Source organism: Aspergillus flavus, chromosome 3 (assembly GCF_009017415.1).
Source record: "Aspergillus flavus chromosome 3, complete sequence".
Taxonomy (NCBI): domain Eukaryota; kingdom Fungi; phylum Ascomycota; class Eurotiomycetes; order Eurotiales; family Aspergillaceae; genus Aspergillus; species Aspergillus flavus.
Window position 1 is genome coordinate 2,976,947 of NC_092407.1, and position 25,103 is coordinate 3,002,049.

General features: G+C 47.7%; 6 protein-coding genes across 6 annotated transcripts; 4 read left to right on the forward strand and 2 right to left on the reverse strand.

The window, feature by feature from the left end:
- Positions 1-1,956: 1,956 nt before the first annotated feature.
- On the reverse strand, positions 1,957-3,063 carry F9C07_7032 (CCAAT-binding transcription factor subunit; the record flags this gene model as incomplete). Its single annotated transcript, XM_041285386.2, has 1 exon — positions 1,957-3,063. One exon carries the CDS (start codon positions 3,061-3,063, stop codon positions 1,957-1,959), a length of 1,107 nt encoding a protein of 368 aa, XP_041144785.2.
- Positions 3,064-5,005: 1,942 nt separating this feature from the next.
- On the forward strand, positions 5,006-5,747 carry F9C07_7033 (uncharacterized protein; the record flags this gene model as incomplete). The annotated part of the gene is made up of 2 exons (XM_071511563.1): positions 5,006-5,191; positions 5,625-5,747. 2 exons carry the CDS (start codon positions 5,006-5,008, stop codon positions 5,745-5,747), a joined length of 309 nt encoding a protein of 102 aa, XP_071365104.1.
- Positions 5,748-11,767: 6,020 nt separating this feature from the next.
- Positions 11,768-17,294, forward strand: F9C07_1433747 (kinesin family protein). The gene is made up of 2 exons (XM_071508092.1): positions 11,768-11,960; positions 12,043-17,294. Exons 1-2 carry the CDS (start codon positions 11,897-11,899, stop codon positions 16,911-16,913), a joined length of 4,935 nt encoding a protein of 1,644 aa, XP_071365105.1. The 5' UTR covers positions 11,768-11,896; the 3' UTR covers positions 16,914-17,294.
- A 925-nt stretch (positions 17,295-18,219) lies between these two features.
- On the forward strand, positions 18,220-19,128 carry F9C07_7035 (DUF821 domain protein; the record flags this gene model as incomplete). Its single annotated transcript, XM_041285387.2, has 1 exon — positions 18,220-19,128. The coding sequence occupies one exon, from the start codon at positions 18,220-18,222 to the stop codon at positions 19,126-19,128; it is 909 nt and encodes a 302-aa protein (XP_041144787.2).
- A 2,347-nt stretch (positions 19,129-21,475) lies between these two features.
- F9C07_7036 (putative endo-arabinase) lies at positions 21,476-22,520 on the forward strand (the record flags this gene model as incomplete). Its single annotated transcript, XM_041291036.1, has 2 exons — positions 21,476-21,784; positions 21,852-22,520. The coding sequence occupies 2 exons, from the start codon at positions 21,476-21,478 to the stop codon at positions 22,518-22,520; spliced, it is 978 nt and encodes a 325-aa protein (XP_041144788.1).
- A 441-nt stretch (positions 22,521-22,961) lies between these two features.
- On the reverse strand, positions 22,962-24,632 carry F9C07_2105028 (BCS1 N terminal-domain-containing protein; the record flags this gene model as incomplete). Its single annotated transcript, XM_041285388.2, has 1 exon — positions 22,962-24,632. One exon carries the CDS (start codon positions 24,630-24,632, stop codon positions 22,962-22,964), a length of 1,671 nt encoding a protein of 556 aa, XP_041144789.2.
- Between the last annotated feature and the right edge of the window lie 471 nt (positions 24,633-25,103).

Consider the following 25,103-nt stretch of genomic DNA (forward strand, 5'->3'; position numbering starts at 1 on the left):
CAGGAAAGTCATTTTCTTTCTCATATAATGACAAGAATTGACCCGAAAAAAACGAGAGGTAAAAAAAGCAGCGCGCTCGCGAGAGCTGAAGAAAGAGGATAAAGAAAGAGACGGGTGCACAAATTGCAAGAAGCACTGAAGGTCTCGTGGGCCAATGAGGGCGCGACGAATAAACCGACGACTTCAGAGTATTGGAGAAAAGATCAGTGAGTGGAGTAGGTGTCAAGGATTGGTCTAAGTTAAGATAAGGTGGTGTGTCTTGATAGAGAGTAACAAGATTAAGCAGGGAAAGGGGGTTAGATGAGAGACAAGGGCGGTAGTGACTGCAGTGAACACGATAAAAGAGGGCTAAACAGGCGACCTACAAGTAGCCTTATGAAGAAGGATGGATGAATGCAATACAACCAGATGCGAACAATCCCTGATCACGTCCAATCCAACGGACTCGAATGGGGTCAAGATAGCTGAACCGGGGGATAGGGCCGGACAGTTGGGGAGAGGAAGCGGAAAGCTGGGAGCTGAAGGCGAGTGAGGAATGGAATGAGAATGACTAATCGCATGAGGCTGGAGAACGAAAAGTTGGAGGACGGGACAGCCGCTCCTAGACCAGAAGAGGTTAGGCGTGTATCGACCGGGATGGATCGATATTTCTTGCACCCAGGGTAATTGAGATACTATCCCGTCTCTACTATCTACTTATTGTCATCTGGAAAGCCCCTATGTGTATCACAACATATGGTTTCCGTAACTTCATCTTCATGGTTCAAGTCTACTTATTCTAATTTGTATTCAGAAGACAGCTACCTGCGCAGTGCCGAGTCATTAACCCAAACACCCAAGCTAGCATTGCCGAGAAGTATGTCTTGATATTTGTACACGACTAAGGGGAATCATCCGTCAAAAATCAAATGAGAACAATACAAATACCCCACGAAAGGAGGAAAGGAGGAAAAGAGTAAAGAAAAAACCGCAGAACAATGAAGGGGATCCGAATGAGAACCGACAACGGACACGATGCTCAACCACGTTTAGCTCTTCTTCCTTTTCTCTTCTTTCCTTTTTTTTTTTTTTTTTTTTTTTTGTGGGGGTGGAGTGTTTAATTCCCATGCCTCCATGATACCATAACCAAATGAAACTCACTGTAGGCAAACAGTCCACGGCTGTGCTCGAAAGACTCACAGATCGCGTCCCTTGTACGGCACTATTAAGGGACGCCAACCTGCTATACCTTCTTGCTTCGCAGCGAGATTCCTGGTAGAGTAGTTTTACCAATGTTAGATTCCTCTCTAAGTTCCACCCAGAAGCCCAATAGAGAGGGTTCAAAAGGCGGGGACAAGTCGAGGGAGAAAAGTAATGATGATGATTGCAGTGTGCGGGCAATATTTAGTGGCGTTGGAACTAAGCCAACTTCCACGCAACTGCATCATAGTAATATCTGGGCCCACAACTCATCTTATAATCAACCTTAAGGAACAGGTCGATCAGTCAGAGTAAGGCTGGATTCGGCATATAGCTAAAGGCAAGACGTGTTTGGCATCATAGATCATCCAAGAGTTTGACCATCTCAAGAATTTGAAATGGTGCAGATAGGAAAAAAGATAAAATAAATAAAAAAACCAAGAAAAACAAGAACAAAAATAAGAGGGCCATCAAAACATTCATTCCATACATGCGTTCCCAGTAAAGTAAACATAAGCAGGTTTCTTTGGAAACAATAGGAAACTTCGTACCAACATAACATAACGATATAAACAGACATAGCACTGGTTGCTGCCAGATAATGGTAGTAGAAACGTGATAGGTGAGTAGTCACACATCGCTCGCTACAAAAGCACACATAAATAAACTCATCCATAGAATCATAAGGATGAATAGGTACGAAGAGAAGAAAGAAAATCAAAAGCGGACAAAGACGCGCTAATAATATGAAAAGCAATATTTGCCTCGGCATATTGTTCAACCATCCTCATCGGATGGTTCGGCGGATTCATGTTCGCTCTCCTCAGCGCTCGTGCTCGTTTTTGCAACACTAGTCTTCGCCTTCTTCGCTGAGTTCGTGTTCTCATCGTTAACATCACTAGATTTTCTTTTCTGTGCCGACGGAGGATTCTCACCGGTCGGCTTGCTATCGACATTCTCTTGTCCACCAGCGTTATTCTTCTTCTCCAAGTTAGCGACTTCGTCTGCCGTCAGGAATCGACCACCAGGACCGCGTGGCCGTCGCATGGCATGATTATGACGCGACTCATGCAAATATGGCTTACGGCCCTTGGACGTGAGTCGGAGTTGTTCCTCCAATTTTTGCCTAGCAACGCGCCGTTTCAAAATGCGGTGGAATTGCTTTGCATTGACGTAAAGAGGAGACTCTTCCACGGCGCCAACAGCCATATCTGGGGAAGGTTGGCTTTGTTGCACCGCAGGCTGAGGTGGGGGCGGCATAGGTGGAGGTACTGAAGGTCGAACAACGTGATTAAGGACCGGCTGAGCAGCTTGAACGTGGGGGCTGCCAACATGGCTCATGCGACGCTGTTGCATCTGTGCATTCTGCTGCATCTGTACTTGCGAACCCATAGAAGGCATTTGCCCTGGCATCTGCGGTGGCGAGCGTGGATTCCGCTCATTCTTCACCTGTTGCACTCCAGCCATACGTGGCGAGCCACGAGGCCCTTGCTGCATTTGGCCAGCCATTGAGTCCTGATGCAAAGGGTAGAATTGCCCAGACGCAGCCGCAGTAGCCATAGCCGCCGCCTGTGTTGGTGAGATGCCGTACGTCTGCGGCATCGCTGTAGTTACCCCATAGGATTGAGGAAAGTTCATCTGCTGGTGTACTGAACCCGGCGCATTCTGTGCCTGTTGGTAATGAGACTGCGATGGGACAATGGGAGATGCTTGATGCGTAGGATGGGCTTGCTGCATGTGTGCCTGGGGATTGGTGGGAGAGGTCATCGAACCCACCGTTGAACCTGGGTTCTGGGGTGCGGTCTGATACGGGGCAGCGATGTGGGAGGGGGCATGTGGGTGTTGGCCATGAGGCTGTTGATATTGTGGAGGATATTCCATCATGGAGTCGCGACGGCGCTTTCCGTCACGCTTCCAATGAGTCCCGTGGTTGGACCGATGCAGATGTCAGGCACCAAGTATCTAGAACCAATGACAAGGACGGCTGTGAGCAATTGGTGGATATACGCCACTTATTTGGAATAAGGTAGAAGAGATGATAGGATGTGGAAGCGCTGTTGCACTCGAGAGATATCACGGTCGCGCACAAGAGGGACAGCCGCGGAGAGTAGCTGCTCTTTGCAAGTGATGATTCGACGAGTTAAATGCGAAAGTCTGCAGGCGCTCACTAAATGTTAGCACGGAGCGCAGCGCTGACCGGTCACTGGGTCTTCCAGTGGGGTTGGATGGGGACAAGGCGCTTGCACCAGGGCGCTTACCTGGGGTTCTGTTTTGCCGATACAGAGTTAAACTATCGGCGAGAAAAAAAAATACTTCACCCAAACTCAACGCCTGTTTGCCGAAATAACTTCGAACAATTTCTGGAGACGAGGAGTCTTTTGTGCGAATCCTTTTTACGTTCACCTCAGGGTGTAACGTGGTTGGGCTCTAATGCAGCCGACCAGGGTGCCCTCGGCAGTATGTCGCACTTGATGCGTTGTCAGACGAAATGCGATGCTCTTGCTAATGACGCACGATCGTCTATCGCCAGCACGAGGCAAATAAGGGAGGGGCAGAAGCAGGGAAAGAAATAAAAAATAATAAAAGATGCTACGCAGAGTTTGAGGCGACAACTGGCAGACTACCTTCCGTAATATGATTCTGATCCTTGTTCGATCAGGCTCCTCGGCCACGTCCGTATTAGGCGGGGCTGAAACAGAAGATAGCGATATGAGGCGGTGCTACCAGCGTGGCCTAGCAAAGTTTTGCGCCAGGTGGATGAGGCTATCCTGGCTCCCGGTCCCCGCGACTATATGCGACTCAAGAAAGGACAGATACCAGAACAGGCCTAAAAGATGGTCTGCACAACTAGATCAGACTACAGAAAACTATCAGCATTCATTTTCTCCACCAACTAAAACTTTCAGCTGCTGATTTGTGCGCTGTCATAGCAGGGAATCTGGGCAAGTGGTGGGGGAGGGGAAGGTGATATCGTGGCGGTTTAGTCTATTCAGGGCCGAAGGATGTATGCGTTGGCAAGCGGGAAGTATGATGCAGCCGGCAACATACCTTGTCAAGATGCGACGCAATCACGACTGGGTGCAAGGAAAGCGGGTGATTTCGCGCGCGCGTAAACAAACGGCCCTAAACAATTCGAAAACTGATTTTCCAGTTTGCGATGTGAAAGGGCCACCGCGTCTATGGAGAGGACTGGGGTCGTCAGAATACTGTGCACAAAACAAAGTAAATAGAGTGCCGACGCGTGTTGATTGGACCATCATGGGGTGGGGAATATGGGATCATAATAGAAGCAGAACGCGACGACGACAAACATGCGTAGTCAAAAAAGCATAAGGTAGCATAGAACCCCGGGGGAATCGTAGAATGGAATATACTTTGAATACATGCGACATTGCTGTCGGGTCATTGTTTTGCTTTGCAGATGGGTAGGTAACAAGGTAGATAACGAGGTAAAAACGGTCGCGATTTGCAGGCCATTATTGAGGTGAAGGGCAATAAACAACACGGGTCACATTGACAGGCTATTGATTACCTGAGCGGCAGAAGAGTATCCCTATACCAAGTGATGAGGCAAAAGGGACGCGATGGGACTTGACCACAACCTCCAGTCATGGGAGGTTCTGGGAGGGATGATGATTCGTGGGGTGAAGAGAGCGCGACCTTTACCAACAAGACGGCGGGCAACACAAAGCTGATTCCGCGCCGCGAGTGTGGGCTGCCGCTGATGTCAGTCCGGTCCGGATTGATCCGTGAACGGCCCAACAAGAAGTGAACCAGGTTTTCAGTTCTGGGTAAGCGCGCGTTGTTGTAGGGGAGACAAAGCAGTATGGGGAAACAGTCGCAGGCGGATGCAAAGCAATATGATTCGTGGAGTACAAAAGACAATGGTGTAAATAATGGAGGATGGAAGGCCAACAACGAGGGGGAAGAATGGGCGCGCGGTAGTTGGAGAATACAACAGGCGCAAAAAGTGATGGGATTTGTCGGAGTTGGCCTCGGGAAGAGAGACAGTGTAATGGGATTGGGTGCAGACCAGAATAAGGTGCTCAAATCATAAAGCAGGATCAAGCATGAAAATGATAAGATAAAACAAAATGGAGTCAAGTCAAAACAAAACCACACGACGTTGAGCAAGGGGCAAGCAATATTCCACGTACCTACGGACGATGATTCGACCACAACCGTGGAAATTTCGAAATGAGAATGATCGGGAGTGATCAATCACGAGGAGAAAAGAGATGGGGGGTGGGCAAGAAAACAACGATTGGGTTGGACGAAAGGATCAGTGATCAGAAGCCAACCCCAGCGTGAACGAGTAGGAAAAAAAGAAAATGGCAGATGGCCAATGGGTTTTGTGCGGCCAGTTAAGTTGATGACTGGAGGGCACGCAGGGACTGGAGATGACTGGATGACCAACGAGAAGAAGCAGAGAGAGAAAGCCGCAGCGACGAGAAGGGGCGAGCGATGGGGCATTTGTACCGGACGCGTTCACTGACGAGCTGACTGGCTCGGCGGCTCGTTTAGCGGTCGAGGCGGCGAGGCAATCAGACCAACCGACTGATTCATAGGTGGCCCCGTACGGTTCCGTATTGTCACCGTGCTTGGCCCCACTTTTCTTTGATCTGGTTTATGTAAGATAGTAGAAAGTTATAGTTAGAATCCATGATTGTGCATGTAAATATTGATATTCTAATATTTCATAAAACATTCACTGAATGCCACCACAGTATCTTTTTTACTAAAGATTGGTCTTTCCGCTAAGATACATGCAGCAATAAAACTGAATCAAGGTAACTTTTGTTTTTATCCTAGTTTTCTTTTTTTATTTTGTTAACCCTCTCTCTTTTATGACTTTCTTGTATGCCGGTGTAAATCCGGCCATCCCGAAGTTCTGTGACGCACATCATGTGCAACCCAGAGCCGGCGAATCGCCCTCGGGATTTAACCCTGTCAGTGACAAGCCTACCAGCCACCCTCATTGGTTTCCAAGGAACGTCGGTCCGTTTTTACGAATTATGCATTAGCACGCTGACAGAAGGATTACTAGTTCTACTAGTACTTAGTCTTAGGTGGCTTCAAATAACAAGTCACAAAAGGGAAAAATTATTTTGGTAGCGGTTGGAGGAGTTACTAGGATTTCATAGCAAGAACTCCTACACACGCAACAACATCTGTTATAGACGATGCCTTATTCCCACCTGCAAGCGTTAATTTCGAACCATGCTCGATATTCATATAGACTCACCCTCAGTCACAGTGGTCTCCTACATTTTCATTACAGGACGTCGGCGGATCTCGTGAGAACCTGGAGCTTCGGCTACATTTCTGGATTAGGAAAGACACTCGGGCAATAGGACTTGGACAGTAGCCCGCGTATCAGCAATGCAGATACTATCACTTGTCACTGAGCAGTAACATCATGTTAGAATGCATGGTCATAGAATAACTATACAATGATGGGTATAGAGGCAGACTCAAAGTCATCCGGGACCTCCATGAAGAGATGCGGTTCTGGATATCCATCGATTCTTACCCAACCCCAATAAGAGATAGACCATGAAAGACTCAGGATAAGGTGTTTTGATTGGTTTCTACTCCGTAGCCTGCCCTGCATTGACCCCTGTAGATGGTAATCTGAGGATACGCGGGAGACAAAAGCTCATCCGAACAGATGGTATAGGAAGCGCCTCAAAAATACTATCTTATAATGAAAATAAATAATTCTAGAAATTATTGAATTAAACAAATAAATAGAGGATACCTGGGAACAGGATCCTTTAATATATTCGTCTTGGACTTTTGTTCACCTAGGCTAATATTTTCAAATTTTACAGTAATTTTGAAATGGTCGCCCTTTCCCTTTGATTTGATCGGGCCTAGTTATCCTTTCATGCGGGATGCCAATATCGTGTTGATACAATGGACGGATCAAATTTACTTGAAATGATTGCTATGACCTGGTTACGCTAGAGCTTTACAGAGTACCTACTGTGTGGAATGTATCTGGGGCTTCGCACATCTACCAGGAATATCTACTGTAGGTAAAGCAGCTTGAGTGCGGATCTGTCCCACACCACGTGTGGGAACTTAACCACTCGACGAAGTATGCACGGGATTCGATGTCAGGTTCGGGGCAATTTGTCTGGTGGAGAAAAGTATTTGTATTATCTATATTGAAATACGGAAAAAGTCTCGAGCACGCTTCTCCTCCAAGAGTTCCTTCTATCATGACAAGTCTGTACATATACATGATTAATGCGGCCTTATACATTACAGTACATATCTTACTAGAATAGTATACAATGTATCCATGCCACCTCTTATGAGCTGGGGGTTTGTGTGTGGGTGTGGTTCTGGTAGCCTGTATAAATACACTTCATACAATACGTGGTATGTATGTATGTACATACTATACGGATATGTTCATGATAAAGCTCTGGCCATCTGACGTCAAACGTACTCAAATTTCGGAGCACACCGCTTTTCAACAGCTCAAAGTTGCGGGGCACAAAAAGTCTGTAATTTCACTGTATTTATGGGAGTGCTTTGATTTTCTTCGAAAATAACTGTAATTGGATCGGTAATGACTCAGCCTGAAAAAAGTCCTTCGTTAATCATGGAAGCAGAGAGTACTCGCAGTCTCAGGGCCGATTGAGTCTGGCCTAAGCTTCAGAGCACGGTAGGTCGTTTCTCCACGTTGACATCAGTCTTCAAATTTTTGGCCTAAATATAACCTTAGGCCAACCGTGCATCACATCCTCATGTCGATCCCTGCTAGTATTGGTCATTTTTGTTTGGGCTCATTTACCGCTCGTTCATCTCTATCTCCTCCCCTTCTATTCGGCAGAAATTAGCACATTTTTTCAATCTAGAAATATATTGCTCGCGAGTTCAACTTCCTAGTCATTGCATCTTCTTCCTTGTCCTGGTATTCGACAAAGAGGCATCCGTTACTCGTGACTTTTACCAGATCTGCCAATCTGTATTGATGTCAATGTGCAACACGATTCATGCTTGCAAGGCAAAATTGTATATACTGTATTTGTTTAAAAGGGTTTTTCGGAGGTTGTACAGCCAATCAAGAATTGCCCCGCCAAGGGTATAACACAGGATCCTGGTCAACAATCCCGGCAGATATCGAGAAACGTACCAAGCTTCTAACGGGTCATATCCGTGTGATATATTCCGAAGTCTGAATCCCTTTGACCCGGCGACGAGTGCCTGTCACCTTCCGTATGTTTGTCCATTCGGTGCAGTTCATGTGGCCTGCTAGATAGGAAATTCCAAAGCCCGCATGGAGGTCATATTGAAGCATGTCAAGAAAGCAGAAAAGGCATGTATTCCCGAACTAAAGAAGTTTCGTCTGCAGGAAAAATCCAGGATTATACCCTTGTTTCATAGAGGATTTACGAGTAATCGTTCTTGTCTGGACGAGCGGTATAAATTCCTGAGTATTTTCTGGCAATGACAAGCGCGAGCTTAACTCGAGCTTACACCTCAGATATGTTCCATGCTACAGTCTCTCAGGTATTACAGAGAAACCCGGGTGCTAGCATCCTAATACTAGATTCAATCAGTTGCAGAAGAGACATAAACAAGGTAAGAAGCAGATGCATAAGCCTCGCAGCCTGGACTGTTGGAAGCCATTGCCAAATGCGGGGATTCAACATGGCAGTCATGCCATGATCTTACATTCTGCGCTGTAGTTTTTCAGGTACAAGGGAATACTGTAGGTATTGTTTGACGTGGCTCGATTTGTTTCACAGGTTACTATTATTACAGGTGATATTAACTGTGCACAAACTTGACTTGCGCTCACTTGTACATCGGATGCTACTAGTCAACAGAAAGATGCTACTGTGATGCCATTACGCCATTTGGGCTGGGGGGGCAATGCAACACCTCCTGACTATCGCAAGGGGCTGGTGGAATGAGCAGGCAGATCTTGTCCCGAGCGCGGGCCCAATAAGAAGTCATGTAGGCCTTTTCACACATTTACACGATGGTACCCAGTGTGATGCTGACGTTAGAACCGATCTATTGGCTATAAAAGTTGAGGTTGAGCACTTCTTGCCGCTCCATGCCATCTTCACGGCCATTCTTTAATCTTGCACTTGTCACTATCACATTTCAAGGGTCTGCTGGCGAATTCAGACCGACTTTAAGCCATAATTCTCCGGCAGGGGGCCATCCACGGCACTTTTAGAGCTCAGGATTTATTTAATTTCTTCTCGGTGGAGGTATTATCATCGGCAAATGCCTATAGTCTGCATCTTAGAGAAAAGGTGCCCTTCTAGTGAGGTAGAAGAGACAGGGCATAGATTTGATCTAAGATTAGAAACTAACTTCCTCCTTGACTCTTTTCACTTACTTCTTGCATCGTTCCATGCGAAATGTACATGTAGGGAGGGTACAGCTGTTTTGTTGTACATTCGGTGTATGACAAAACAATGGTGAGGTAGCAGTAAAGTAAAAGGCTTGATGAGCCGATGTATACACCATCAGGGTGACCATCCTTCGTGGGATAAAGAACACATACCTATTCCACTAAGCAGGTCTTACCTCATTTTACTTTTATTTATTTTAAATTTTTCTTTCCGCACACGATTCCACTTTTCTACTACTTGTAGCACAGCAGATTGGGCATCCAGGCACCAATGCCATTACATACTGTGTGAATACTAGTATCCTTACCTAGAAACAATTTAAGAACTATTGGGCCGACTGTGGTCTTTAGTATCAGGCTGCCATCAATCGTTGTTCACCGCTTGATACATGTTTCATTCTTATAGGTCCACAAGATAATGGTCCACAGCAGAGGAGCCAGTTGTACATGCAGTAGATTTAAGAACTAAATTAGTTACGTGTACGGACACATAGACTTTCCCGTCAGAGGTTCTGGTAGATATATGTATTGCTACAGATAAACAAGCTCGAGATATGTATGAGAACTAAGCATGTACTTTCAGATTCATCTAACACCTCACAATTTGTGTCCTCTACAACACATGGGAAAGCGGCTATACTAGTGCTCTGGTATGAAGTGGAAAACATATAACAATAATTACCCATAATGATTTTCTATCACTTGGATACATCAGCCCAAAAACTGTAGTTTGGGTCTATGCCCAAGCAACATCTCGCATGGTAATCGAGTGGTGTGTGTGTATATCACAGGAAACCAAAACTAATAATCTAAACTACTAATATATTGAAAAGTTAATAGTCAATTTATTTGATCCCATGTGATTATTCTTAGGCAGCGAAATATGATAGATAATGCGTTTTTCAGCGCGATGGAAAGCAATTGCGTAGACCAAATGCGGGGTGTTCTGTATCTCTTGATGCCTTAGATGCCTCAGACCCTAATTGCGACCAGTATGAGGACTTAAACTTGTGTTTTTCCTCTCATTCTATCCCTCAAATCTTCTACATACTCTTCCTATTAAAGATTCGAGCCTAAGGTGAAGGTTAGAGAGAAGGAGGGGGATAGAACCACTCGCTTAGTTTTCCTGAATCTCGGATGATTGCTCTCTGGAAAATCAATATGTAGTAGCCGGATTAAACTATGTGCATTTCTGGTGAAGATGTTGGCTGTATATTAACACGATCACTCTAGGCGTACGTCCGATCGTTGCTCCCTATTCATTTCGAGCACGCTGGCTTGCTCTTATGGTATGGGATATTTGTCTTTGTATAAGGCTTAACCGTGTTCTAGTATAATTATACGTTATCATTCACTCATGGATCGGTGAATATATAGTAGAAGCTACGAAGTCTATTTTCTATACAAGTAAGCAAGAGCATTTCACATGGGCCTGTGGATGAAGTAGTTATGTTAGAGAATCAATACAACAGAAAGGAAAATAGGAAAAGAATACAAAGCGATAATTGTGTCTCTATTCGCAAATTTATAAATAGAACAGAAAGGTCGGGGACTGGAGGAAGCTGAAGTATGGAGAAAAGATGGAGAAACAATGGGTGTTTCATGGATATATAGTATGCTGGAGGATGAATCGGGAACTAATGAGGATTGAAGCTATAATGTGCCTGCATACCAGTGCACGTCATATACAGGAATCATCGATTTGCTTGGGATATCTGTTCCGATTTAAATAGCACAATAAGAACGGAGTACATTTCAAAGATCACTTTTAGTTCCTAGGAATGATGGATGATTGGAAGCGGATCCCATGGGGCGCTTATCTAATCCACCCGCCCTTTCGTCTTCCTGCGGCTTTTCCGTGCCTGCGAAGGGGGAGCGAGTCGGCTAGACCTTCAATCGACCTATCCTTGTCGTACAATCTTTGCATAATTTTCTTGACCTTCCTCCCAGAGATCCTCTATCGACGTCAGTCGCACGCTTGGTTACCCTCAAACGTACGAGGCTCAGTGTTATCGCAATATTTGCCCCTGAGACGCGCCGGAGCTTCCCAGAGACACATGTATTGTACATGACGTCTTTGTTGACACCAACATCAAGTTTCTATGTCCACGAAGTGAAACCGGGAAAGGCACACAACACATCCAGGGTAGTGTAGCGAACGTGGGAATATCCAGGCTGCGATCTTCTATCGGGCGGCGCTCCTCGAGGCGTTCGCGACTCGTGTTTGATTGCTTTCGCTTGCGCTACCTTTCTTCTTTTTTCTCCTCCAAGGAACAACGCTCTAGCAGGAGGTAGAATAACTGTCCCCGAGTGCATGGGGGATTGGTCATAATGGCTCCAGGAGGTGGTGGAAATATCAAGGTGGTGGTGAGAGTACGGCCGTTTAATAGCAGAGGTGAGTCAACATTGCGATACATGCAGAGTCCGTGCTTCGCATGCTTGAAGGTCAACTCACTGAGATATCTCGCTGGAATTAGAAAATGATAGAGGGGCACAATGTATCGTTCAGATGAAAGAAAACCAGACCGTACTCATCCCGCCGCCGGGTGCCGTTGATAAACTACGAAAAGCTGGTGGTGGGAAGGGTGCTGTAGAGGGACCAAAGACGTTCGCCTTCGACCGATCATACTGGTCTTTCGATAAAAATGCGCCAAATTATGCGGGCCAGGACAATCTCTTCGATGACTTAGGCGTACCACTTCTAGATAATGCTTTTCAGGGTTACAATAATTGCATTTTCGCGTACGGTCAGACTGGTTCTGGAAAGTCCTATTCAATGATGGGATACGGCAAAGAATACGGTGTAATCCCTAGGATTTGCCAGTCCATGTTCGAGCGCATCACTGAGATTCAACAAGACAAAAACCTCGGGTGCACAGTGGAAGTTTCCTATTTGGAGATCTATAACGAAAGAGTTCGCGACCTCCTCAACCCGTCGAACAAAGGAAATCTCAAAGTACGTGAGCATCCGTCGACTGGTCCCTATGTCGAAGACCTTGCCAAGCTGGCAGTGCGCTCTTTTGAAGAGATCGAGAACTTGATGGACGAAGGTAACAAGGCCAGAACTGTCGCCGCCACAAATATGAATGAAACGTCTAGTCGATCCCATGCCGTCTTCACGCTTACCCTTACACAAAAACGCCATGATGCGGAGACATCGATGGATACGGAGAAAGTGTCGAGGATTAGTTTAGTCGATCTCGCAGGATCAGAAAGAGCAACATCTACCGGAGCAACTGGTGCTCGGTTGAAGGAAGGTGCGGAGATCAATCGTTCACTTTCAACACTTGGACGTGTGATTGCTGCACTCGCAGACGTGGCTTCTGGCAAAAAGAAAAACGCCTCTATGGTTCCTTATCGTGATTCCGTCCTCACATGGCTTCTGAAGGACTCTTTAGGAGGCAACTCCATGACGGCTATGATTGCCGCAATTTCACCTGCAGATATCAACTTTGAAGAAACACTCAGTACCCTACGATATGCCGACTCCGCCAAGCGAATCAAGAACCACGCGGTTGTAAATGAAGATCCAAATGCGCGGATGATCAGAGAGTTGAAGGAAGAGCTGGCACAGCTTAGGGCCAAGCTTGGAGGTGGTGTAGCCCCGGGAGCAGCAGGCGGCGCGGTGGCAGCAGCCGGTGGAGTACCTCCTGAGGAGTATTATCCTCCAGATACCCCCTTGGAGAAGCAAGTTGTCTCTATCCAGAAACCTGATGGGTCTATCACCAAAGTCAGCAAAGCAGAGATCGTTGAGCAGCTTAATCAAAGCGAAAAGCTCTACAAAGACCTGAATCAAACTTGGGAAGAGAAGTTGGTAAAAACCGAACAGATTCACAAAGAGCGTGAGGCTGCTTTGGAAGAGCTAGGTATCAGTATCGAAAAGGGCTTTATTGGCTTAAGTACACCAAAGAAGATGCCTCACTTGGTCAATCTTAGCGATGATCCACTGCTTGCTGAGTGTCTCGTCTATAACATCAAACCAGGAACTACTATGGTTGGAAACATGGACCAAGGGAGTCATGTGGAGATCCGGTTAAACGGTTCTAAAATCCTCGCTAACCATTGTAAATTTGAAAATGTGGATAATGTCGTTACTATTGTACCGGGCGAAGGTGCAGCGGTTATGGTGAATGGTCTTCGCATTGACAAACCCAAACGATTGAAAAGTGGTTTTCGGGTGATCCTAGGTGACTTCCATATATTTCGTTTCAACCACCCTCAAGAAGCGCGTGCTGAGAGGGTAGAGCAGAGCTTGCTCCGTCACTCTGTCACCACAAGTCAGCTTGGCTCACCTGCCCCGAGTAAAACTCATGATCGAACATTGAGCAAGGGAGGCTCAGAAGTTGACGGCGATTCCAGTAGAGCTGATTCCCCCATGCCCTCACAGCGCGGACGTGAATCGGAATGGCTTCATGCTCGTCGAGAAGCCGTCAGTGCTGTGTTAGGTCCGGATCACATATCTCATATGCCGGATGATGAGTTGGACGCCCTTTTCGAGGATGTACAGAAAGTACGGGCAACACGCCGTGCGCTAGTGGAGCACGAAGAGGATTCCGATTCACTTAGTTCATTTCCGGTTCGGGATAAATACATGTCGAATGGCACCATCGACAACTTTTCTCTTGACACTGCCATAACGATGCCTGGAACCCCTCGTCCGCAGGACGAGGATGAGGGCCAAAACGGAGGCGACACGGCGTTACAGTCCGTACGTCAGGACATGCAACGTCAGCTAGACCAGCAAAAGGAAGAGTACCAAGAAAAGCTAAGGAATGCAGAATTGTCCTCTGGTCAAGGCGTCGAAAATATTCGCTCCGAAAAGGCTCGGATGGAGGAAGCTCTCCGCGCAGCGAAAGAGGAATTTGAAGAGCAACTGAGGAAACAGAAGGAAGTTTTTGAGTCTCACATAAAAGACATGGGCCAACCGCTTCCGAAAATATACGAAAATGGTTTTGCAAAGTTGGATACAAGGGAGCTCGAGATCGCAAGAAGTGTTTTCCTCCATTGGTCGCAGCAGAATTACGTTCGTATGGCAGAGAAGGTCTTGCAGCATGCTTCATTATTGAAAGAGGCCCAAGTAATGAGTCATATCATGGATAAGAATATTGTGTTCCAATTTGCGGTCATTGATCATGGGCATAACATGGCGTCATCCTATGATCTCGTGCTGAACGGGATCTCTGGAGACGAGGATATTGTGCTTGATGAGGCTAAAAAGCCTTGTATTGCTGTCCGTGTGATCGACTTTAAACAATGCGTCATCCATCTCTGGTCTATCGAGAAACTACAACGCCGCCTTCAAGCTATGCGCCAGCTGCACCAGTATATTGACCGCCCAGACTATATTCAACATTTCAAGCTCGAAAATCCTTTCTCTGAACCTTGTTCTCCGCAGTATTCTATGGTCGGCGACGCCGATATTCCGCTCACAGCAGTCTTTGAGACTCGTGTGCAAGACTTTTCGGTTGAAGCTACTTCACCTTACACCCAGAATGTCATAGGTATCATAAGATTGTCTCTTGAACCGTCTTCGGCTCAAGCGCCATCGTCAACTCTCAAATTCAATGTTGTCATGCGTGATATGGTAGGGTTCGCTGAATGGGAAGGAACTGACGTTCATGCGCAACTTTTCGTACCGGGCATCTCTGAGGAAGGAGGTGCAACAACGACCCAGATGATAAATGGTTTTGATGAATCCCCAATTCGGTTTGAAAGCGTTCACAGCATGAGTTTACCGCTTTCCAGCCCGCGTTCGGCGGCTTTGAAAGTTTGCGTTTACGCGCGTGTAACTCAGATGCATCTTGACAAACTTCTCAGTTGGGATGATATGCGAGACTCAGCAGAGCCACCCCCGCAGAAACGCAAGACCCCTCGTATTCCGGAGTCAGAGTTTTACTCAGAGGAGAGACATGACGTATTTGCGAGAACTCAATTGCTTGAATTGGCTGAAACAGGCGATTACCTCCCTGTGGAAGTAGTACAAAGTAATAATCTTGATGCAGGCACATACCAGCTCCATCAAGGCCTCCAACGTCGGATCATGATTAACCTTACCTATAGTTCAACCGAGAGCCTACCCTGGGATGACCTCATCAATATTCGTGTGGGCTCTGTCCGGTTGCTTGATCCGTGGGGCAAGATCCCTGACCAGGATCTTCAAACTCCTGACGTTCCGTTGAAATTCGTGCAGGAGCCAGTGCGGAAGGACAATGCGGATGGAACATCCAATGTTACTATCATTGGCCAATGGGACTCCAGCTTGCATGGCTCTCTTCTCCTAGACCGGGTCACTGCGGATAAGTATCGTGTACAGGTGACTGTTAGGTGGGAGCTCATCTCGTCACGGCTACAAGACAGTGTTCCCTTCGAGGTGGATCTAACCCTTCAGATCCAGGGACGCACATATGTGCGTCCCCAGTCCATGTTCAAACAATTCTTCAACTCGACTCGGATTGTACATTCAACGGTCCGCATGTTTTCATTGGCTGTTCGACCCGTCTCCGCAAAGCGAGCGGCTGATCTGTGGCGCATGAACACACAGAATGATTATGTGAAGGGAGAAGAACTCTTGACGACTTGGTCTCCACGGAAGGTCTCGCTTGTGCGTGACTACGTGGCGGCTCGCAAACGAAGGCGACGGATTGCCGAGCTGAACGCCGCAAAAGGGGCCCTCAGTGCCCACTGTCTCGCACCGTCAACTCCACGGAGCGGGAGGTCGACTCCTCTTCGGAAACTGGAGCTTACCGATCGCAAAACCAAACTTCTCCAAAAGTACGTTGAACTTTGGGCCACAAAAACTGATCCCATCGAGACTATCCTTGTCCGGAGCAACACGGAGCCCCCTCCAGGAGGTGCAGCTTTCGCCTCTCGCGCCAAGCAAACACCTTCGGGTGACGATTCAAGCTCTGTCTCGGAAGAGGTGCCGCTCAAGCCACGATTCGTTGCGACTATCCAGACCCTTCCTAAGAACACATCTTCCTTGAAGTCTGGATATCTGTTGACGCCGGACGACACCAACAGTCATTGGGTGCGGCGTTTTGTTGAACTTCGTCGCCCATATCTTCATATCTATTCCGCCGAAGGGGATGAGATAAATGCTATTAACCTGCGCAATTCGCGGGTCGACCATGCACCTGATTTTGCGCGGTTGCTTGATGGTCCAGGTGAGAGAGCTGACCAAGGCACGTCACCTAAGGGCCGTCCCAACGTATTCGCGATATATGGGTCCCAGAACACCTTCCTCTTCGCTGCCCGGACGGAGGCCCAAAAGGTCGAATGGATTTTGAAGATTGATGAAAGTTACTTCAGCAACAATGCACCCAAGGCGGTGGGTAACCGCTCTAGATGATAAACGTCGCATTTGTATTCATATGATGTCTTGACACGTTGGACGATCTCTGCGGCATGCGCTGGACGTGCCCCTTTGCCTTTCTAATAGAAGCCGGGCAATTGCGCTCTTATTAACGGATTCGCGCCCTGCCCATCCACGACAGTATATTCCCTCTTATACGCTCGGTTTCTTGTAACCCGTCGAGGGCTAAGAGACGGGCCTGAAGTCTATCGTTTGTTAAGCTTACCCCTTGTCTTCGTGATACATTTTCTTGATTGATTTTGAGATACCCCTGATACATCTGAAACTTGCAATCTCCCTGTACATATTCGAGAGTATTTTTCAAGCATAGAGATGAGGCCTAAGGTGTCCGCAGGCGGCAGCGGCCTTTTGTTTATATAGTCAACAGTTTTCTGAGTAGAAGTGAGTCTACATACGGATTCCAGCGTAATGACAATGTCTTGTTTAGCTGCTGTTTGCTAACATTAGATAAGCATCCATCAGAGCCCAGACTTGGAGTCTATAGAAGACCTGTCATCATTGGCCAACCCGCCTGTTGCCATGGGAACATAACTTCTGTCGTCACATCAGCCGTCAGCAAGCGTGGGGGGAACAGACATACTATTATGCTCTGGCACGCATACTTCCACCATGGGTCATGACTTAATGAGATTATGAATGAGACATGACGATTATTTTCCGATATTGCATGACCAACATACCTTAGAATTACTTATATATCGTCAACAGCCTACCAACCATTGAACAACAAGAGACTGAGGCAGTTATAGAGAAGGGCGACGCCCCAGGGAATACATATATATAGTGACAAAAGATATATACACCACAAATGCGCTGGTCGCAAGGTCACTCAACTCGACTCCGCTTTTTGGGTACGGGCGCCGTGTGCTCATTGATCGCCGTTACATTCCTCTTCTTCAGTACCAAATACTCAGCTGAAGTCGCCAAATATGCGCTAAAAGCCCCTGTCAAGCAGTCTCCACTGGGCTCCCCGCCTGCATGTAGGAATGATTCTTCCTGGGAGTTTCAGGTTGAAAAGGATGGGAATGATCACGGGCTTTCCGAAGAACAGTGCCACGCTGCTTTTCCGAAATTGTTTGTTGAGCTCGATAAGTCTGCTTCATTCAGAGAAAACAATCCCATTCAATTTAAGGATGTGGATAGCTTGACAATGGAAAATGGGATGGTGAGGGGTATTATTGATCATGGAGAGGTGGGTTTTTTTCCTACGAATCCGGGCTGCTGGAAGCCATATATTGACTTTTGCATTCTACGGCAGCTCTATATTGTTGATTTTGGTAACATGCCTGCCACCTTCACTCGGGGGAAGGCGACATTGAATTCATTGCACCGCGCATTAGCCTCGTTCCCAGATCGAGATCGTCTTCCGAATGTTGAATTTGTTTTAACCACGGAAGACTATAGCAGCGGCGAAGGGCCCATTTGGTCATACTCCAAACGTGAGGAGAATACCAACGTCTGGTTGATGCCGGATTTTGGGTACTGGTCATGGCCGGAAGTTGGGGTCGGTCCGTATAAGGATGCTCGACGCCGGATTGCTGCAATTGACGACGGAGAGGTAACGGTAGATGGCCAAGTTATCCCCGGCATGCAATTCCAAGACAAGAAGAAGCAGCTTGTTTGGCGAGGCAACGTTGCCACGAATCCCCAGGTGCGCGGCAAGCTGCTGAAGGCTGCCCAGGGGAGGAGCTGGGCCAGTATATTGGCTATTGACTGGGGTGATGAGAATGACATCCGATTCAACCTGTTACCTATAGAAGAGCACTGTAGGTATATGTTCCTGGCGCACACTGAAGGGCGCAGCTTCTCAGGACGCGGCAAGTATCTCCTCAATTGCCGTTCGGTAGTCATCTCGCACAAGCTGGTCTGGCGAGAGGCGCACCATGCTGCTCTCATCTCCTCTGGTCCCGAAGCGAATTACGTTGAAGTTGAGCGTGACTTTTCTGATCTTGATCACAAAATTGAGTTTCTCATCGACAACCCGGAGGCTGCGGAACGCATAGCAAACAATTCAGTTAAAACTTTCCGCGACCGGTATCTCACTCCAGCTGCGGAGTCTTGTTACTGGAGGCACTTGATTCGGCAGTATGCTTCGTCTTCCGAATTTGAACCTGTTTTGTACACTACGCGAGAGGATGGGAAAAAGGAGCCTCGTGGCATCCCTTTTGAAACATGGGTCCTTGGTTCTTAGGCCATCTAAACTGTCTATGTTGGTCGTCTCATGCTATAATATCCAGTATATATGCACCTTATTGCTTGATGGCGTTGGGGTATGCTGCACTTGTCGCTCTTTATATCCCCTTTCGTTCTAATGAAGGGGATTTTTCTTTTCTAATAATTCTTCTACGACATGTGGTATATGACGTGAATAGATCGGCATTGTATCATCAATTAAGTAGAACCATTGCTGGTACTATGGACTGCGGGACTAGCTTGTGCTCTCGTGAGTCGAACAAACAACCCAAACATCCCGGTTCTCCTTCGTTTCCCTCTTGATGTATGTATGTATATGCCGTACTCTGCAAGATAAATTGTCCCTTTGATGTGGTGACTGGGGTTAAATGATTATCAATACTCCGAAGCTAGTGTCTCGAGATCACGCGTCTAGTTAACCCCACTGACCTAGCGGATTTAACTCGAGATCACCGTGATATATGATTGACGTGACCGACCCCAGAAGGTTAACGCTCCTTCAAATTGCGGGGTTGGGCTTCTATGGTACATATTCAAAAAATCTCTCATAGTAAGCGAGGCTCGTCGCTCACCTGACTAAGACACGAGAGAATGAAGGCCCTCATGACTGATCTACAAAATATCAGATTGACTAGGGAATCAAATGTCACCGCACATAAATCCGGGGATATATGGTTTCCTACGGTATTTGGGCATCCTCGGTCCGAAAGTCTGGCATGGCAGGCTTTTGAGTTCAAGGAGCGTTCGGTAGTAAGTAGTGTGATTGGATGCTACAACAGGAAAGTCCGTGGTCCCCTGCAAGGGTGCAGGCGGACAGGATTTAATTTTCCCTTGGGAAGTGTGGAGAAGGGCACGCCCCTTATGCAAGAGACTGGTATTGATTCTATCAGCCCCATGACTTCATAGGAGTGCACTCACTTATTGTACGAGCAGCACCAACAAATGGCCCAGGGCCCCCTCCGATCTTCGGTCCGTGATGCCATGACCGAGCACGATTGGTTTATGCTTATTTCTTTATGGACGACCACGCACACGGAATCACATGAATGCCAGAACAACCGTGGTAGCTAACAAGAATATCGATTGTCCTCCTTAAGGAGAATGGATGGGGCGCTTCATGGGCCGCAACCATGAGCAGACCCATTCCAACAGCACTGGGTTGTCGCTCGCCAGGATTCACCGTTTCCGAAGGCGATGCACTAAATGATTTGAAAACTTAGATTTGACCTGTATGACTTGGGCCACGCAGCAAATGGGAAGCCGCAAAACAGAGAGGTGAGCCTGCAGTGAGGGGCATTTTACATGTCTTTCCTGGACCTCTTATCACTTGTTTGCCCTGTTCTTTATAGTCCGGGGCATCATGCTTTAATGATTATGAGCGGTCAGGGTCCAATTAGGGTCTCCCTTGCGTGTCTTCATACATTAATTTCAGATCCACACTGTTGTTCCCGGGCACCATCTTCTTGGCATTGGTCAAGAATCGGCAATTTCACCAACATTCAAAAGAGCTAAGAACCTTTTCGTTATTTATATCTTGTTCTGTGGAGTCAGCAGAAAAAGAATTACAGGAGGGTTATTGGATCCAATACTGTCCGCGGTACGGCAAGCGATGAATGACTCGCTGAGTGAATGCAGTACCGCTTTCGGAATCATGCGAACTTTACACAATGCCTTTTTTTGCTTTCGATCTACTATTGCCGTCGCTGATTGGTTTACTCTTTTAGTTGATCGGTGAGATTGGCTCATTCAAGGCCTTGTAGTCTAATTTAAAATTTCCCGCGGTGGCATTGAGGGACCGCGTGCAGTCTGTCCCGAACTGGGGCAATGGGCAGCTTCGCGACACTTTCAGGTAGACAGGAATATCGCATTCAGGCTCAGCCACTCCGCTGCCAATGTCTTTGTTGTCCGTGAGCTCGATGCCGCTCACTTGGCCCACTAACGATTAACCTGTGTCAAATGGGATTCTACGATAGTTGGCCCCCTCCCCCCACCACACCTGCCTTAGTCCCAACATTTGGCGATGCATCCAGTACCTGGGCGCAGTGGGCAAAATCGCTATTTTTAAGGCCGGCGTCAAATGACTATTGAAGTCACCAGGGATGAAAAGGATCATGTTACTAAATGCAGCCGTGGAATTGGCGCTTGATGGTTGCCACCATAGCCTAAAGCAATCAAATATAAAGCATTGAGGCAGCCTGGTGAGATGGCATTCCTGCACAAGATTCTTCCCCTCGCTGTCACTTACAGCTGCGTGTTTCCCAGCCCCTTAGCAAACTGTTGACGTTACCTTCTTCGACGATCTCTACCTTCGTTCCCCGAAGACGTCAAGTCAGCCGTAACGTGCTATGTGGTCGTCCCAGCTTCTCCCTTGGGCTACAGGCCTTGGTTTGATATCGACTGTGCTGGCTTCACCTTTCTGTGTGCAGGAAGTAGGTGCCGTTTTGGCTATCGATTCTGACTTCCCGGACCCAAGCTTTGTGCAAGCAGCGGACGGCACTTGGTATGCCTTTGGCACCAATGGAAACGGCAAGCGTGTCCAGGTAGCTTCTTCTGTGGACTTCAAGTCATGGACTCTTCTTGACAAGGAGGCTTTACCTACACTTGCCAGTTGGGAGACTGAGATAGATCACTGGGCACCCGATGTGATAAGACGGGTAATTCTCTCTCGTTATCTTTTTGCCTTTCTGTTGGAATCATCCCTTGTGCTGATTAGTTTCCTAGAACGATGGCCGATACGTCATGTACTACTCGGGTGAAGCCAAGGAGATGGTGAGGCACCATTGCGTTGGTGTCGCCGTCTCTGAAGGCACAGATCCTACTGGACCCTATGTACCTAACGAGACACCTCTGTCTTGCCGTCTGGACCAAGGTGGCTCAATTGATCCGGCGGGCTTCCTGGACAAGGATGGCAGCCGCTATGTGGTATTCAAAGTTGATGGGAACAGCATTGGAAATGGTGGCGACTGCAACAATGGCATCCCTCCTCTTAAATCGACTCCTATTCTTATGCAGAAAGTTGCGGATGATGGCTTCACTCCGGTTGGTGATGCTATCCAGATTCTTGACCGTGATGACAGTGATGGGCCGCTAGTCGAGGCCCCCAACCTGATTCTACACGGGGATACATACTTTCTCTTCTACTCCACGCATTGCTACACCGACCCCAAGTACGACGTTCGTTATGCGACCTCAAAGTCTATCACCGGGCCCTATGTCAAGAATGGTGAGAAATTACTCAAATCTGGTGATTATGGTCTTACTTCTCCTGGGGGTGGTACTGTCTGTGGTTGCGGAGATCGGATGTTGTTCCATGGCTTCTGTCGAAACAACACACGGTGTACATATGCTGCCGATATCTCCATATCAGACCAGCAGGTGACTCTCCTATGACCGAAGTAAGATACCCCCTTTTGCGTTGTATCTATTTTGGAGGAGTTATTGGATTTTGGTTTCACTACATATCACTGCACATGACCGGCCCATTATTCCTACATTATGTAATTAGCACTTGACTCAGCCCATATACATAAATATTCTTCGCTCTCCTCAGAGTTCTCTTCACTGTCCATATTAGTGGTTGTTGCAGCTCCACGGTGTTACACCTGGGCATCAAGATACTTGTCCAGCTGTTCTCCCTGATGGTCACCAACTCTGGTCCTGCTTTGGTTACATGCTTTGGTATATCTGTAGTACGACGGTTACATCTGACGGGGTCTAGAACAAAGTTCGGGCTTGTCATTTCAACTATAAGCACAAATGAGTCGAACAGGTAGGACCGTTGGGTATCTATATGCAGTGTACAAGATCATTCATTCATCCACACAGTTGCCACTAGTCTGCCTTCACAGTTGCCTCTGTTTGCCCCTCCCGTTTCGATCGAATGCTTCGCACCCATTCCTCAACCCCTTCGATCGCGGCTTCGGGATCCCTCTTGTAGTTCAGAAGATACCCCTGGATCTCAGCAGCAGTGCATTGCCCACCTGGCACTAGCGCAAGGAACTGATCTGCCAAGTTCTGGATTTGCTCCCGCGAGAACTGATGCCATGGGACCTCCGACGTCACCTGATCCTTCTTCCCCCGGGGTCTCTTCGTCCTTGACGAGCGTACATCACCCTCGAGCGTGGAATAAATGGCCGAGAAAAGCTCCTTGATATCACCAGGCTCGGCGTACCCAAACTGAATCGACATGTCGACCCGACCAGGCCGCAGCAGAGCCGGGTCGAGCTTCTCGGGGTGGTTCGTCGTCATGACCAGGATACGACCTTCGCTGGCGGCTACACCATCGATCACATTCAGCAGACCGGAGAGCGAGATGCCCTGCTTCGAGGAATCGGCATCAGCGTCCTCGGGGGAATCACCTTCCTTACCCTCAGCTGGCTTCGCCGTCGAGTCCTCACCGCCGTCGCTGACTCGTTTCTGCGTGATACCGGCGCAATCAACGTCCTCAAGCAAGACGATGCACCGACGGGGAAGCTCCTGGAACAAAGACATGAGATCATCTTCATTGAAGGACTTCGAGCTCAGATTGAGAAGATACAAAGGAAGCCCCATCAGACCAGCCACCGCAAAGCACAAGCTCGTTTTTCCCGTGCCAGGTGGTCCATGAAGGAGATAACCCCGTCTATAGGGGATACCACGATTCGAATACCACCTCCTCGTGCGGGGATGAAGATATTCCTTAATATCATCAAGAAAGGCATCCTTCTGCGCCTGGTCCAAGATAACCGTCGACAGAGGGCGCGGGGAGCGCGCCATACAGCGGGACCAATCGACATAATCACCGGGACTCCTCTGCGCACGATAAATAATGGTGCTGTTCCCGTCACGCGCGACATACACCCGCTGCGCCTCAGCCAGTAACTCCTTCAGGATGGCAGGGTCCCGTCCAAAACACGACAGATACAACTTCTCGGTCTCGAAGCGCGCGCCCCACCGAGATGAGGAAGAAGACTTCTTGTCACCCTTCGCCCGGACAAAGGCCAGTAACTGACCGCGGAAGAAGAAATAGTGCGTCCCCTCCGCGGGGGTGAACCTCAGACGCTTGAACTTATCGCGATTGCGCGTCCTCGCCCAGTACTCGTCGAAATTGTTGATCACGTTGCCGTCCTCGTCGTACTCATCTTCCTCGCCCCATTCGTCCTCGTCCTCGGAGTCGTAATAGTACGATTGAGTGGAAATCCGTGTTGCGGCGACAAACCGCGTACTCCGGTTTGCGAAGGGCTGCTGCGCCATCCAGTACAGGAGGTAGTTGGAGATCTCGTCGTCGAGACGGATTTCAGCTGTTGCGATACAGTGGGTTTCTAGGACACCCTTGAGCTTAGAAAAGGAGTATTTGAGCACTGCGGCGATGGCGATGTAGGTGAGTATATAGGGGAGGTAGAGAGAGAGGTCTATCTGGAGGTAAGAGATGAGGAATCTCGAGATGAAGGAGTAGCCTGGGATGAAGGCTTCGAGGAGGGCGGTGTCGGAGGGAGATAGAAGAGGGGGAGTGGTTGAATTCATATTGGTTTTATTGATGAGGTTTGAAAGTGTCGCGGACTCCATGATGGCTTTATATGGTCCCAATCAGGGTCTCTGAAGACGAAAAGGTAGTATGTTGTTTTGGCATGTAATGTATATACTAAGAACCCTTCTGTTCCGGCAGGATCTCCGGGTGCGATAACAAAAGACAGTAAAGAAACAAAATCAGGAGCAATAAATCCGAAAGAACAGACGACTCGAGTATTCGAGTCAATTGACTTCCTATTTCCCTGAAAGATTTATCCAGCGACCATAGCGGATATTCTCACATCCTTATAACTTCCCACTACCTCCCGCAGGCAGCACAGGTCCGTAAGGCAGAAAGACAGATCGTATGGGTCGACATCAATCCATTCCAGCGCAACAGGTGCCTGAATCATCGAAACTGTTGTTTACATGCCACCATGATTCTATGATTGGGTCCAAGTTGTGGCGCATTGCGGCTGGACTCTT